This window comes from Typopeltis vanoorti, chromosome 24, assembly GCF_054136105.1.
Source record: "Typopeltis vanoorti isolate ZY-2024b chromosome 24, IOZ_Tvanoo_1.0, whole genome shotgun sequence".
Classification (NCBI taxonomy): domain Eukaryota; kingdom Metazoa; phylum Arthropoda; class Arachnida; order Uropygi; family Thelyphonidae; genus Typopeltis; species Typopeltis vanoorti.
In genome coordinates this window covers 51809478-51826345 of record NC_143572.1, presented here as the reverse complement: position 1 = coordinate 51826345, position 16868 = coordinate 51809478, and the positions used below count along the sequence as shown (strand labels likewise).

Here is a 16868-nt window from a genome sequence, read left to right as displayed (position 1 = left end):
CACACACACACACACTTGTATTTTTTTAATATCAACTCACATCAGGCCACAAAACCTGTAACACCACAGTGCTGTGTGAAGGCCAGTGGTTAAAGCCAGATCTTCAAATATGTATGTTCTTTGAAAAGTTGGGGGTTGTATGCATTGAGCAAAAACAGTATGAAGTCTGTTCCAAACAACAGAGCTAGATGGAATGAAGGAATAAGATGAGAAGTTCGTTCAATAAGTTTGTATGTGGATATTGACTAGTGGCTTCTCATGTTCTTACACGATTAGAGGAAAGTGAAGGAATGATAGTGTCAGTCAAAGTACCAGTAAAAAAAAATACAAAAACAGAGTGTCTACGAGAAAGTGATTGCAGTAAATCTATGTGAGAGAGTTGTTATTGTTTTTGGCCGAAGCAACCCACGCTATGAGGTCAGGGTATTAGGTCTGTTAATTGCGTGTGTTCTTATGGCCGATTTGTCTTCTTTGCAGGATGAAAAACCAGAGTTTCTGGAAGGAAAAACCCTGTCACCTGCGTATGAGACGAGCTAGCTCACCTTCACTTGAAAAGTCGCGATAAAGGTTCTTCGCATTCTAGACGGGATTCGACCCAGGTCTTTCTAACCAAAGGGGTTCGTCGAAACTATGTGTAAGAGAGAGGAATTATCTGTTAAGTGGATTTGCCTCCTTCTGCATACAATCGAGAATTCTTAGGGAGATTTCGGGTTCAACATCTCACATGTGAGAACAATATTCTAAAGCCTGTTGGATTTGAATTAGGAATTAAGAGGTAGAAAATTTTTGAACCAAAATGAACACAAAAGTTTTTTGGAAGTTAAGGAGGTCTTTGTGTCCGGATAAGCTAGGTGTGAAAATCAACACAAGAAGATAAAACTGATTTTGAGTGAAGACGGGATATTATCAAAAAGTAAGAGGCGGCGACATATGAGATCTTTTTTCAAAGAAAAAAAAAACACGACTGTGTTTTGACAGCATTAAAATTTACTAGATTATCTTCGCTTCACTTGAGAATCGTGAGGAGATAGTGTTTAAAATATTGGGTTTCTCGAAAGAAGAAAAAAAGAACACAGAGTATTGACATCAACAAAACTATGGATAGGATTCGATGTTAGGAGAAAAGTGTAGGGCAGAGCACAATACCCTGGAATACTCCAGCATTGATAAATGATGCTTACGAGAGGAAGCTATCCACCATGAAACGCAGTGAACGACCAGAGAAGAAGCTGACAATTCATTCGTAGAAGATAGGAGGTAGATCATAAGTTGGTAGCTTGATAAGAAAGCCTCGATGCCAGCCAAGGTCAAATTTCTTGTCAGTATCAAGGGCAACCACGTGAGTGTACTTATTAAAAGGCTGAAAATGAAAGTGAATTGGGTAAATTTAAGGATTATGTAATCTTCGCGTGCTTACGATATTGATGTATGGCAAGTTTACAGCCGTTCGTGGGTGGCATTCATATATAAAAATAAAATAAATTGTGCTAAAACTGCCTTAGGATCAATTGTTGTGATGTTTTTTATGCTTGTCTGTAATCATTATTTACTTGTTTATCTGTTCTTATATACTGCTTCTGTTTAACCATTTTTTCCACTTCCGTGTACTAAAACTAAAAAAATTAATTTATTCTTAGCATCTCCTAAAACAACGCTTCGCTTGAGTATTAATATTATCTGTAAAGAAAATCATGGTGATATCAATACCAGTCATAGATTAATGGTAATAAAAATAAGTGATGATTTAAAAAAAAAAGAATAAAAGTTGCGACAATTATGTTTGCGATAATAGTCAATTCAATATATTCTTCGCTATGAGGCGAGGTTATCATTATTTGTGCTAATCATGTGCATCCTCTGGTCGATTTGCCCGAAAAATCACACATTTTCATTGAAAATGAATTTTCTGAGGAATATCTGGATAATGTACTCAACGTGTATTGTTTACAAATTAATATACACACAAATGTAAGTTCTGACCAATAATAACAACCTCTCCTTGGTTGGAAAACTTAGATTGGACCTCATCAGCTAAGAATGAGAGGAACGCTTTCAAATGGTTTCGAGCAACCGCTCGGTTAGATGATCTCAGATCATCACACGGAAGAATTAGTGAAAAACATGCAGAGAATTTTTCACACCAAAAAAAAATTATATTCGGTTCCAGTATTATTCATGTCTAAGCGCGTTCTACACTTGAGACCGACCCGACAATGCACGCAGTTTAGAGGCATGAAACAAGGAGATTTTAGAGCAATCGTCGTATGAATGCGATCATCCGGTATTTTACCAGTTAATTTGAGTAACATCAAACCTTTGTGTTTACAAACAAACACGCTGAGAATAGAACATAGGTCTTAAACGGGTTATTTTTTTTTAATATCATGTACTTGATAGCCGTGGTTATTTTCGTTCATCTAGGAGACTCTCTTTCCAAAGGTTTTGTTGTTGTTGTTATGTTCCCTCGAGTCGTTTTCAACTCCTGGTGATCCCATGAACATACATTCTCCATTCAGATCTGTTCCTGACCATGTCTTTCAGAATTTCCAAGCACACTCCAGTTGCTTCTTTAACTCCATCCATCCATCTAATTCTTGGTCTTCCTCTTTTCCTGCTTCCATCAACTTTAGCAAGCATCATCATCTTCTCCAGACTGTCATTTGCTCGCATATGTCCGAAGTATGACAATTTTTGCTTGATGATCATAGCTTCGAGGGAACAACTGGCTTTATTCTGTCTATCACTAATTTATTGGTTTGCTTTACAGTCCATGGTATTCTTAGTAAGCGTCTCCAAACCCATAATTCAAATCATCTATCTTCCTTCTTTCACTCTTTCTCAGGGTCCAACTTTCACATCCATATAGTACTACAGGAATACTATTGCTTTCACGATTCTGATTTTTGTTGCGAGGCTAATATCTTTAAAGATCTTCCTTAAATTTGTCATTGCTTTCTTTCTGAGTAATACTCTTCTTCTAACTTCTTCAGTACAATAACCATCTTTATCAATTCGGGATCCTAGGAACACAAAATTGTTAACTGCTTCCATTTTCTCCCCATCTACCTCAAAATCATTAAGTTCACATGTTGCCATAACTTTTGTCTTTTTGAGGTTAAGATTAAGATCATATTTAGCACTTTCTTCTTTAACTTTCATTATAAGTTCCAACAAATCTTCTTTGCATTCTGCTAGCAAGGTGGTATCATCTGTATACCTCAAATTCCAAAGGTTACAGGAAATAAGTTTGATATCAATGACACCACTTTCGTAACATTATTCTAAGTTGTTTAACCTAACCTAGTTTTCACAGACAAACAGAAGATCACGTTATTGTCATCAAAAGAGCGAACGAACGAGAGAGAGAGAGAGAGTATTGAAAGTCCAAAAGAAAAGTGCACCTGTTGCGTTCTCACATTTTGTTAAAAATGTGGTCGTTTTTAGTTCTGCAGTGATTAAGGCATGCTGCAGAATCACAAGTTCGGTTACATTTATAACCTAATAAATACGTCCAATCTAAAAACTTATCCGTGTTTGAACAAATAAATCACTTGAGTGTTCTTTCCTTAGAATAAGCTGTAGATTCAAATTCGTTATAAATGCAGTTTACATTATTGTCATAACTACCGAGCCAAATTCAATTTATATAATGAAATAAATAGCACAGTTTTACTGCGGACATCCTAAAACTTGCTCAGAATATTTAGGTGTACACGTACATGATTTTTTTTTTGTGTAACATTGCGATACATAGTGTTTCTAAAGATTCTGCGTATATGACTGATTCCATATCCAATTGTAGTACATGATAATGATGCTTGAGTAGTTGATTACCGTTACCTGAAGATAAAAAAAAAAAAGCTCAATTCAACAATTACATGCAAAGCGTCAAACTGTCTGGACCATTCTTTGTAATTTACAGTAGTCGACATTTCTTTCGGACCATATTTTACGACTAGCAAAAATTTTCTTGAGAAGAAAGAATTCATTGCAGGATGCTGGATTGATTTGGTCGCAAGAGGTTTATGCTTGACTGCTTCACAGGGTAGACTCTTCATTTAAAATTAATATATTTCGAAGAGAAATCAAAACAGATATTGCATTACCCTTTTCATCAACCGAGTCGGTAGGTGATAAGATTCAAACAAACGGAAGTTATTTATTTCGTTACTTCATTGCACTTTATTTCTATAAATGTTTTCTTTAAAAAATGCTTGCATATTCGCTTTAAAAATGATTTTATTTTTTTAATGATTTAGAACTGATTAAAGTAAATAAATTATTTGGTTTTAATTAAAATGATTTCTGAAAAAAAATTCTCAAATTAGATTAATAAAATAAACATGAAATCTTATAAAAAAGTAAATGCGTTAAAACTAAACAGCATCAAAAGTTTTTCTTTAACTAATTCAGCCAATATGAAGTAGTAAGAGATACATGAATGTTTCAGGTCCAATTATTTAATTACTGTTGTTGGTTGGTTCTGCACAAGATTAAATGCAACCTTCCAATACATTAATGTCACCGTCGAAACTGACATCTCAAAGCTCGTTGCCATGGTAATATCTAGCCAATGCATCTTCGTGTGTTAATGAACCATGATTCTACATAAGGCTTACATAAGTAGCGACATAATATTCCCTCGCGTTCTTCTGGAACCTTGAATAGTTTACCAAGACAACTGATACATGGCTAAGAAGAACACGTTATCCTATCCCACCGCTGTGAGTGACTTTGACGTCAAGCTAGAATTATGCAATGCGATCCTCAATGATATTAACCGAGTGTACCAGCAGATAATCCATCGCATTGGGTGGTCCGTAACAGATCAAATCCTTCATTTTCTATCTGGTTATAGATGTTTTATTTCTTGTTCCATTAATCATATGAAACGTAAGCTCTGGTTTCTTGTACTTGGAAAAGTAAATATCCTTCAGCTCTGATATTCTCTTGAATTATCTTCCTTCACGATCAAAATAAACTAGAAATCTCGTATTAAGATATTTTCAAGCTAGAAAGAAAATATCTGTCCTAATACTGTATTATGCAATTTCATTTTAATATGGTTAAAATTATTTTGTTTTTTGCTAATACCGGATGACATCAACAATAACGCTTTCTACACGTTTTGTTAATATCTCAATAGGGGAAGTCGGGAAAGAGATGTACATTGTGAACAGAGGACGTCTCCAGGTAGTGACAGATAATGGTAAGACAGTGTTGGCGACTCTGAGAGCCGGCAGTTACTTTGGAGAGATCAGTATCTTGAACATGGGAACTGCCGGTAACAGAAGAACAGCTTCAGTTCGCTCGGTCGGCTATTCAGACCTATTTTGCTTGTACAAGCAGGATATGTGGGACGTATTGAAGGACTATCCTGCCGCTAGAGTGCGTCTCGAGGCAATTGCTGTGAAGAGGTTGGAGAAATACAAGAAGGAACCGCTAAGAAAAAGTAAGTTTCATTTTCAAACGGCGTTGTGGAGAAAAAGAAAGAAAAATAGAAATCTTAACAATTATTTGTTGCTTGTGGGTACTTATTTATATGACAGCATTTTCTTATTTACTTGCGACTGTACACACACAGATGCAACTTTGGTTAGCACATTAATAAATCTATCGGGTTTGTACTATTTCACAGGTGTGCGACTATTTCCCGTTACGTATTTAAGAATAATAAATAAGTTAAGGGGATAATAAATCCCGTATTATTTTATTTTACAACCGGGTACGAAACTCAGAAATCGACATTTTACATTATGAGAAAAATATTTCTCATTTCGCGTTTTACATTATGAGAAAAATATTAAGGATCGTGACGGAGCTTGCTCCACCTTTGACACGAGTTGCCTAGTGTTGTACTACCCAAGTGATGACTTACGCTTGGACTCGCCGATAATTCTTCGGCTTGAAACTCTTAGATTTCGATGGATTTCGATCTCCGAGTTTCGTACCCGGCTGTAAAATAAAATAATACGGGATTTATTATCCCCTTAACTTAATTTATGTCGCCGGAAAAATAGCCTTTTGGCACTTTATCGTAATAATACATATAGTTTGTCTGCTGTGTTCATTGCCAAATCGGAACTCATGCTTCTTGGTTCTCAATGTTTTGCATAACTCTTGCACATGTTAGTTTTTCCCACTTTTTCATTATGCATATATTACGACTAATTTTTTCCCCTAGCATAGAATTGTTTTCATATCTAGTAGTTTAGATATGAATTCAAGGAGGTTGCTAAGATTCGCCTTTTTTTCATTTTGAATGTTTCATCTACATATAATAGATTTCTATGTGCTTAAATATCTGTAAAAAATTCATTTTACTCAGAAGATGCTAGTTAAATCCAGTGAAATATTAACAAACTTATTAAACCTTCAGTTTATTTTAGTTCATTATGAAGCTTGTAGCTCAGTGGATGTGGCGTTTGCACACCACGAAGGAAGACTCTGTTTCGAATCTAGTCGGCGACTAGAGGAAATTGTTCTAAGCCTTCTTTCGGGTTCCCGAGTTAGTCGATCTCTGGCACGGGCAAGCGGGTTTTTTCTCCCGGAAACTCGAGTTTTTCGCCTCGTAAACTCAAGAAAATCGACCGTAGAACCCACATTATTTCAGACTTTAAATATATTGTGTTAGGGTTAGGACCACGAGATGGCGGAACTTGAGTCGTCTCTCTTCACTGCGTGGCGCTTATTTAGTGATAGCCTTGGGCCGGCTATCTCTTATTGGCTGCCAGTGGAGATTGAACTGCCCACTCAGTCTCCAAAAGTTAGATAGGACTAAACGCCTTTTTATTCCCTATATGGGAATAAAAAGGCGTTAGCTGATTTTTTTTTTTTTTTGATGATGTTGTTATTGTGGTTTAATCGCTACTGTATTAATAACAGCCAGTGTTTCTCAATATTTCTAAGTATTTCTAAATTGGCAAGTGCTGTTGTGTGAGTTTTTTTACGCTTGCATTCTGTTGTCTAAATAACTCAATGCTTTCTGGTTGCAATCAGAGTGCGTAATATTTATTACTGTTTCATCCCTTTCGGATTCTGCTTTCGGGAAAAAAAAATGGCGATTTTGGATCAGGTCTAATTACTGGCTTTGAATCATGTTAACTTTGCATTCATATTTTTTAAGAACAGTGCTTTTAGACTTCCGCCTTCTATCAAAGATTTTAAATATTCTTAAACGTATCTGTCCCCTTTGAATCTGTGGATGTGTACAACAAAATATGCCACTGCGCTTTCAGTAGCGGGCGCAAGTTTAAAGTGATGCTAGTCCTTTCTTTAAAACTAAGAGGAACGTTACGGCGCATTTGGTAGAAACTAAGTGACTGGCGTGATACCCTAATCAATTTAGTTCCATCATACTGCGAACCTGTTTCAAAATAAAGTTTTCGCCCTGAATAGTACATAATCTATCTCCTCCAAAAAATTAAAAAAAGGAAAAAAAGAAATAGTGGTCGATTGACAAAGTTAGGCCTAAATAGTATCATCGCTTTAGCATCACGAAAAAGTGTCATATGTAGATTATTTAGCAGGTAACAAAGCAGCCTCCATATTTACTTTTTCAGATAGTGAGATAAACTTGATTCATCTACATGTTAGTAATTCTCACCATGTAGTAATGCGCACCATCGCACATGTAGCAAATGTGCACTGCTCGAAACATCTGGCGTACTCTCAGATCCTGAATTTTTGTAACAGCTTGAGCGGTCGCATGTAGGCCATTTCCTCCAATATATCTTGACCAATTTGCAGACAGCAGCTATTCAACAAAACCCATTGCGAAATTCGATTTTATTTATTACCTTTGTAGATAAACCATACCCTTTGGTGTAATAAAATCTTTCCAGTTTATCTCTCTGCTCCGCCTAGAATGTCGACAGCCATATGATTGGGATATTTACCGTGATAATTGAGTACTGATTGAAGTGGAATATACTGAGTATGCCGACTGGGTCCAAAATGATGAGATTGCATAGTCCATTTATGATGTAGTAAACACATCATTCAGTGCCTCATAAACCCACATTAAACACTGTAGGTTGATGGGACACTTCCTCATCAGAAAACTATAGGTTCGAATCCGGTGAAGGATGTGCAAAACTTTATACATCCTTTCAACTGAAGCTGAGCTATCCTGTCTGACAAGAACGTCAGAATTTTTATCAACACTGTTCCGGGTTTTGATTCCACAAGAAACAGGCAAGCTGACCTTAGAATAACGTACAGTCAATACAACAATTCACAAGGATGCTTCATGCCAAACATAACCACAGATTCAGTCGCTTAATCAGGTGTGAAATGGACTTCACAGCACTTTGGAATGCACTGTAGCAGTCGTTCTTCTCTTTACTTCCAAATGATGTTAGGTACGTCAAACCAACCGAAGATCAAGTCATTCCATCTGAATACTGAGTTCCAATTCTTTCCGTCCTCAAATAAAGCTTTGCATATATCTTTATATAGGAGAAATTGTTTCCTTCGAAGTAGGGGCTATGTTAACTGACAAAATGGTATGAAATATATTACTCGATGATACATTACTACTTCCATTCCATGATGAGTCATTTCTCTTCCTTCCCAGAAAGGGAAGAACTTCCATAATGATTTTAATACTAAATCATGAAGAGAGTATGATTCAGGTTTTCAGAAGGAAGGGTCGTTTTTAAGGATCAAAGCTAAATAACGGAAAGAACTTTTACTCTGTAAGGAATACTAGAAGAAATATAGCTTTTTATCCAGTGAAGCAATTCTCATCGTCTCGTGGTGCACTCCGTTATGATATATCCTCTTGGATATGGAACAAACAAGGATTGGTTAGAAATTTAAGACTTAGAAGACCCAACTATACAAATACGATGGTTACAACATGAAAAATTCTCATACAAGGGTCGCTATGCCATTTTCGAGTGAAAACCAACTCCTGGAACTTAAAACTCAACGGAATTAAACATAAGTACCATTAGTGTAACAATCTCAAGAAGCATTAATAGAATAGAGGTGCAATTAGCAGAGTACAGAAGTATCATAGTGACAAATTGGTGTTAGTGAAAAAAGAATAACGAAGGAAAAACAGATAAGATTTAAAAAAAAAAATACAAGATGTTATATTCGAGCAGTAATGATCATGGAAAGGAAGTGAAGGGAAACATCAGCTATAGAATTCAACTTAGACAAGAAGATAAACTTCCTGAGTGGCGTGTAAATTCAAATGGAGTGATGGAAATTGGACAATGAGACTTATTTGTGCCTGTGGTCACAAAAAAAAAGAGGAAAACACTGCTTCTTTTCTTGTTGGATACTGTGTGTGTGTGTTAGGAGATTTTAGAACTTTGGGAGAAAAGAGGAGAGTTAATAATAATGGAAAGTACTCGCAAGACTTCTGATCGAGACATGACTAGTCATTACTAACCATGTGTAACAACAAAATGTGCATAAATTCTGAAAAGAATACACAAGAAAGAATACACAAATAAAAAAAAGTCTTATTGAGAATGTTATTATTCTAGTGATAAATGCATACTGATCAAATATACCAAAGTATATACACAGGACTAATACTAATATATAGGAAGTGGTCATGATTTAGCTTTGAGTAGGATAAAAGTTCCCAATGGCAAGTAGCTTTCAGAGGTGAGATGTAGGATCAAATATGCAAATATTTTTGGAGAAAAAGTAAAAAAGTGTTCGAAAATGAGAACCAAACTTGAGAGACATATTTTCAAAATTTAAAGAAAACACTGACTGATTCAGACAGGAAGACATGGGGAAGCTGTTTGCAATGATACATAAATCAAAACTTCGTGGGACTCAAGGATTTAAAGATAAGGTCTTGGAAAAGAAGAAATCATATAGAAAACGTTCCTGGAAAATAAGTGAGCATACGCTTTGCGTAATACAAAGAAAAATGCAGTATAAGACAGCTCAGTTACGTACAAAAGTAGCTTGTTAAAGTATTCGGAAAAAACCTATGAGAGGATGACTATAGAAGATAAATGTCATAAACAAGATGTGTTTATGACATTTATATTTCTTGATGTGTGAAGTAATTACTTTGAAAAATTGCAAAATGAGATAAGCAGTAAAAGAACAGTGTCAAGCTGTTGAAAGCATTCAAGAAGAATGCAATCAGGAACTTGAAACGTGGAAAGGGCAGCTGGAGTAAATGATATTCTGCTAAAATGCTCAAATTTGGAGGCCTTCTGAATTAGCCTTCTTCTGATTCAGAAGGCCTAATTAGCAGTTCCAGATCATTGTTCCAATTAACAGAGCTTCCATATGATCCACATACGAAAAAGGAAATAAAAATAAATGAGAATTATTGATATATAGGAATTTACTTCCTGTTTTAGGAAAAATGTATGCAAACATACTTGAACCGAGGCTAAGAAAAAACTGTGAAGAAACGTAGGGAAGAACAAGCTAGGTTCAAGCCTTATGGAGATTGTTAGGATCAAATTTTTGTTTTGAGATAAACAACTGAGGAATCATCGGAACATAATGAGGCTGTTTCGCAGATATGGAAAAGGCACGGATAAAGCACAAAAGAAAAATTTATTCCGAAAACTACAAATATGTAGTATAAATTGGACATTATACAGAGCAATATATTTAATCTATACTTAAGTTTTAAGTCAGAAGTTAGAATTGAAGGATATATACAAGAAGATGAGTTCATGTAAAATTAGATGCAGGGCAAGGGTGCAAGCTATTTCCACTGCTTTTAGCATCTAGATGGATCACATTATGAAGGAAAGCGGCATTAAACCTGATATAAAAATCGGAGGTACTCGATTCAGCTGTTAAAGCAAACAGCTGAACTGAGTATCTGAGATAAATAAAGATGCCATTCTTCTAAATAAATTCAGCAATAGTCACGACTAACCGCATTTAATAATGTTTGTAACAAATTTTTATATGAAAATAATCACTCAAATAGACAAAAATTATGAAATTAGGCAGAAATATGGAAATTATCAACTTCATTCTTAACAAATAACTTATAGAACAAGGAAAATCGTTCAGATATTTCAGGAATATCACATCTTGTTGATCCACCACATCTTTTTTTTTTTTAACCAATTTCTGAATATATAAACTCATTGACCCACCCGTTCGATTCGTATACGAATTTATCCTTTGAGAAATAGTTCTTGAGATTACTGCATCTATGATCATATGAAAGTATTAGTGTATGCGCGAAAGGTTAACGATAACAGATTCACTGCTTCCGGAGTCTTTGTGCCGACTGCATTCGAAATGAACAATCAGCGATCCAGAGCAAAGCGCAAGCATTATTATAACGTCGTTCGGAAATACATATCCACGAAGATATTGAGCAAACAGCAACTATTTAAAGAGCAAAATCGATGTTAAAATAATTGATTTTCCAAATTAAGAGTAAGTTTTAAGATGATAATATACAATTTTCTGTTTTTTCTTACCACATCACCATATCGGCTACATTATAAAACCCATCGAAATGTATTTTGTTTCCTTCTTCAAATCACTCAAGAAATCAATCATAACGTTGGCAGATTCCTTTTTGGAGAAGCATGTACAGGCCATTCCAGGAAGAATATTCCAACCTTGATCGAGGGAACCTCTATTAAAGTAAATCATTAGCATGATAATGTTACTACACCTAGATGAAATGTGTATAACATGTTACATTATCTTGTTGGAGGTGTCCGTCACATACAAAGTAAATATTCAGCATAAATGGATGTATTTGGTCAGGATATGTTAAGGGGAGCTATCCATTCATACCTCTAAGTGAAACATCCCCGAACCACAACCAGGGCTCTGCATTGTTGTGACCAAGTATAATGGGTCCACGATTTCGTCTTTTTGTCGCCACATCATTCCTCCTTCCGTCCATATGCAATAATAGAATCAAGGTTCCAATGATAACCGCATATCTCATACAAAGTGCAGCCTATTAATAGGCCAGCAATTGCTATATGCGGTTAATGGGTTACTGGTGGATTTCGTCCAGTATTTTCGCTAATATTTTATAACGCTATGTGCATAGAGAGAGAAAGAGAGAGAGAGAGAGAGAGAGAGAAGAAAAATAACAGACATTATCATCACAGTTCTACAAGTTTCTCCTGATCTAATCTTTAAACGAGAGCATCTGTAATTACTTTCAGCAGCTGCACCTGGAGCACGAAGTAAGACTCATTTTTCCTCACAAGTAAAACAGGAAGCAAGGCTAAATGAAAGTCAAATTTACTCCTCTGTTGTTCGACTTTTTTACTTCTGCTTCTAAGCAAAGGAAATACATTAGGAACGGAATGTTGCAAGAAGGAGTTATTACGAACAATCTAACTTGACAGATGGTATGGCTTTAGAGAATTGAATTTACCTTTCATCTACATAATTGGATAGTTAAGGACAGTCATGCTGAATCAAGATAGTTAGCATCTGAAAGGACGTAATTCTTCAACCAATGCTTATTGAATAAATGAGAAGACTGCCACGATCAGTAGATTATATTCCCTGAGAAAAGATTTGTAAAACACACACTTCTTTACCCTCTAGGCCAATATTTTGAAGAAACTGAGAATTATGATTATGTATATACACGGACTGATCACTTCATTGGGAACTCATCTAACTCCAGCTCGTTTTAAACACATGCGCACATCGGCTGATTACATATTTTTAATCTCATGAACAGAGCTTAGACGATGATTATTTATCCGGTAAATTAATTGGACAGTTAATTGAAAATGAACGAAAAATGAACACAGGTCATGAGCTCACAGTATTATAAGAAGTGTGTTGTCGGTGTAGATTTAGTAGGCGCTGCTGTATCAAGATCATTTGAAGCAGCTAACTCACTCCTTGGCATCTATTAGTCCTTTTAGGAGTGGCAAAACGATTGTAAGATATCTTCTAATGGAGATAATACGCTCGCAACAAAAGGAGACTGCACGAGGAGTGAGGAAACTTACGAGACTTCTCAGGTCTAATAACTGACGTCAATCCAATGGAGCAGTGAATTCAGGGAGACATCAAAATCAATATCAGTCTCCGCAGTCGCTCAAACTGACCGTAGGAATGCGCCAGTTTTTATATTAAATACATTATTGTATGCATTTAATATCTGTCATATTTATATTTTACATTACAAGAATATTAAACATGTTAATATCGTTGTGTGTGTGTGTGTGTGTGTGTGTGTGTGTGTGTGTGTGTGTGTGTGTGTGTGTGTGTGTTGGGGTTGAGATCAGTATTGGGGAAGGGTATTTTTTCTTCAATTACTCCAGTTTTCTCCTCAAAATCATGCGTTTTGCTTAGAACTCTTTTAAAGTAATTAGAATTAACGATATCGCCACCCTTGATAGACTTAAGTCATGGAAGGCTGAAAATAAACACATTAAGCATTGTACCTCATAATTTCTATTAAATAGGCTTCCTTTTATTACCATTACACCTTGTTCGCTATTATTATTACTGGTGTTGCACATTGCATTACTCAGATATTTAGTATACGAGTAAAAATTATTTTGCGTATGGATAGAAAAAATAACGTTGGTATTGATCCCAGTCCATTAGTACCCACATCATGCTTGAATCTTGCCAGAATTCTAGGATAATTATCAGATGTATGCATCAGCGTAGATATCAGTTTAAGGTGACAAAAAAGAAGATAATGTCACTTTCACTGCTAGAAATGTCAATTAAATGGAAGTAATAGTAGGTTACAACATTTCGATGGTGTACTCTGGCTCTTGACTGATTTAGAAGTGAATAAAATAAAATAACATTTTTTTTTAGAGTCATTGCTGATTGGGTACACCAGAGAAGGGTGCTTCACTTGTATACTGATAGTACTACATTAAGACGTTCTACTATTAACATTTTCAGTTCATAGGCTGACGAAAGAGCAAGTGAAATTTTAAGCATTTGTGATGGCATGTAGGATCTAATACAAACGGAGTGTTAAGAAGATCTAAAAAGAGGTGATTCGTCTTCTCATTTCTATAATAATAATAATAATAATAATAATAATAATAATAAATAAATAAATAAATAAAATGAAATAAAACGATACAAACTGCAGGATGATTTGTGAACATTACATGAGTGAATAGGGAAATTTTCCTAGAAATATCGTTCAACACCTCAAAACGCAGATATACTGCTGACTTTCCAAGTCAATAAAATGACAAAAAATATGAGGCATGCAAATTAAGGATGTCACATTAATAATACAGTACAGCAGAGTATTTTTTAATGATCCTTTCAAATAGAAGAAACATCTACCATGTTTCTTCTATTTGAAGAAATTATGAATTATTACATGAATTATTACTGTTTTAAAATAAAACAGTAATAATTCATGATTTATAAAAATATACGAAATCTAATGAGATATTAATACTTTTCAATACAAATGCAAAATACTTTAAATGTCAATGCTTTCAACAAGTTTAACATACTTATGTACAGAGAGAAGTGAAAAGATAGACAGTTCTTTATGTCGGAAGGTGGCTCCCTCTAGCGACGCTTTTGAAAACAAACACGTTTAAAACATTTTCCTTGCCATAATGTTACATCAGTAAAAGTTGTCTCGAATTAAGTGCTTAAAATAATTCATGATGGAGAATTTATTAAAGAATGTCTAATTTCTAGAGTTGAATTGATTCGATTGTGGAATTTCAGTAATTTTATCTAGTATTTGTGAAATTGTAGCTATCGATATTGATGTTTACTAGAATACGTTTGCCACAAAGCTGCACCACAAACGCATCTAGGAGTGAAAATGACGTGTTTGAATTCGAAACCCACTTCCTCAGAGAAACAGAGAAGTTATTATTTTATAAAAATGTTGACATTTTTAAAAAGTAATAACAAATAGTCTTTGAAGGCAAATTCCAAAATTCCTGGTTGCGCTGCTGTGTGGCATCCATGTTTCTTTTTTTACGATTAGAATACTTTTTAGTTTATTAATATCGTGCAGATGTTCTTGTAATCATTGACTTATCTGATTACTCTTTTTTTTCTCAAATATTGAAATTGCAGATGCAGTGCTATAAATACAATCTTTTCTTTTAGGATTCGAGACGGCTATAATTTTCTGTGATTATTTTTTAGATAATTTCTAAAGTAACAAGAAAGAACTTTTTTCGTTTTTCGGGTTCTGTACTTCATTTCAGTACCGTGTTTTAATGGCATATTCCATGTTCATTTTTTTTTAATTTTTTTATTTATTTATTTATTTATTTTATTTTATTTTTTTCTCGGAGACTTTTCAGTTTATTGGTGAAATATTTAACTGAGATCTTTATAAATTTATTCGGAAACTACACGCACGATCTCATACGCTAATAGCAAGGATATTTTTTATACCTAAATTAGAATTACTGGTTCCCATGGATTACAGTCCCGCATTAAAACGTATTCTGGTTAATTTTTAGTTCTTGTTCTTTCACAAGAAAATATAGTAACAGAAATGTGATTTGACTTTTCATTGCCAATGAAGCAGTTTATTTACAATGTCCGCTTATGTTTCCTCTCTAGCGTATGTTTCTCTCATTTCTTCAGTTGCCATGGGACGCAGTCGGAGCACACCAGGTCTTGTGGAGTCGCGAGGTAAAATTCCACTGGAAGAGACGCCTGTTTCGCACTTCCCGTCTTCCCCCACCGATGTCTTCTCCGATCCGGATCTCCGACCGTCTGCCGACGCTCGTAGACGCTCCGGCTCCAGAAGAGATGGTGCCAGTAGCAGCAGTGGAAGCAGCCGTGCCAGTAGCAGCAAAGATGGGGAGAGGTTGAAGAGCGAGGCACCGATAGGAGCACCTCACTTCACTTACACTCTGCACTCCGCCACCACTGACAGTGTGCACTCCTATTGCACGGACTCCACCGTAGAGCAGGTCATAGCTTCAACATCTCACTCCAATCTCCTGTCGCCTATGCCTTCTTCCCCTTTCCTGGCACAGTCCCCCCTACCTCCAGACCCTCTACACGAATTCTCCCTTGCCAATCCCCTCTCCTCCGACGTCCACTTTCTTCCTCTGCCACCCCTATCTCAACTTTCCGTCCCTTCTTCATTGGGGTCGTCATTTTCTGCCGGAAGCCCTAGTTACGGCCATATCCCGACTGACCCCACACGGGAAGCCCTAATAGCAGAAATCAAGAGACTCCGCGAACGTTTGGTAACACTGGAGGCCGAAAATGCTTCGATGAGCGTCAAACTCAGTCAGCAACAGTGGGAAGTGGAGAACAGATTGGCCGAAATTGAAATGCAGCTTTGTGTCGGTGGAGGAGCCACTAGTCCGCCTAGTGGCGCCAGTTCAGACGACAGCGAACGAAATCAAGAGTCCATCATATGATTTCTGTATGACGTTTCCATAAACCTGGTAGAACCGAGGTACTGCTTCGCAACAGGATGCAGAAGACAAAGACCAAAATGAGACCGCGGCGAAGTGCGTGTGGTTTCTTACACAAAATTTCGTGATACCACTTGCCGATTAACGTTGCCTAATTGTGGCGCACAGCCTCCCAGATGAACGTGTATTTATCATAAATTTCCAGGCATTGTTACTGATAAATTTCATTCTCCCAATTACGTCTCCTGAGCTTTCTTACGCCTAACGACATTAGCACTAATGTTTTCTCGTCACGTACCATGCTACAACTGAAAGTTACGATTTAGGTTTAGTACTCAGCTTAACGATATCATTTGTGGCTTTACGTACTTGAAATACATCCCACTGCACACGCAAACATCAAAATTGCATGTTCCGTTGCCATAGCGACAAGCGTCTGCTTTGACACCATAGTCGTTTGCTAGCAGACGTAGTGGTGTTGTGTGTCCTTGATGAATTCAAGTCCAAAGGCGTCTTAGTTAACGGCACTGG

At 36.1% G+C, this 16868-nt stretch overlaps 1 protein-coding gene across 1 annotated transcript in view; it reads left to right on the top strand.

The window, feature by feature from the left end:
• The window catches only part of LOC150093193 (uncharacterized), a 154450-nt gene extending 137877 nt beyond the window's left edge, over window positions 1-16573 (top strand). Inside the window, exons 3-4 of the mRNA XM_090413742.1 lie at window positions 5147-5452; window positions 15550-16573. Coding sequence (XP_090269868.1) covers window positions 5147-5452; window positions 15550-16340 — 1097 coding nt within the window. The 3' untranslated portion in view covers window positions 16341-16573. The remainder of the gene's footprint in view (window positions 1-5146; window positions 5453-15549) is intronic.
• Window positions 16574-16868: the final 295 nt, after the last annotated feature.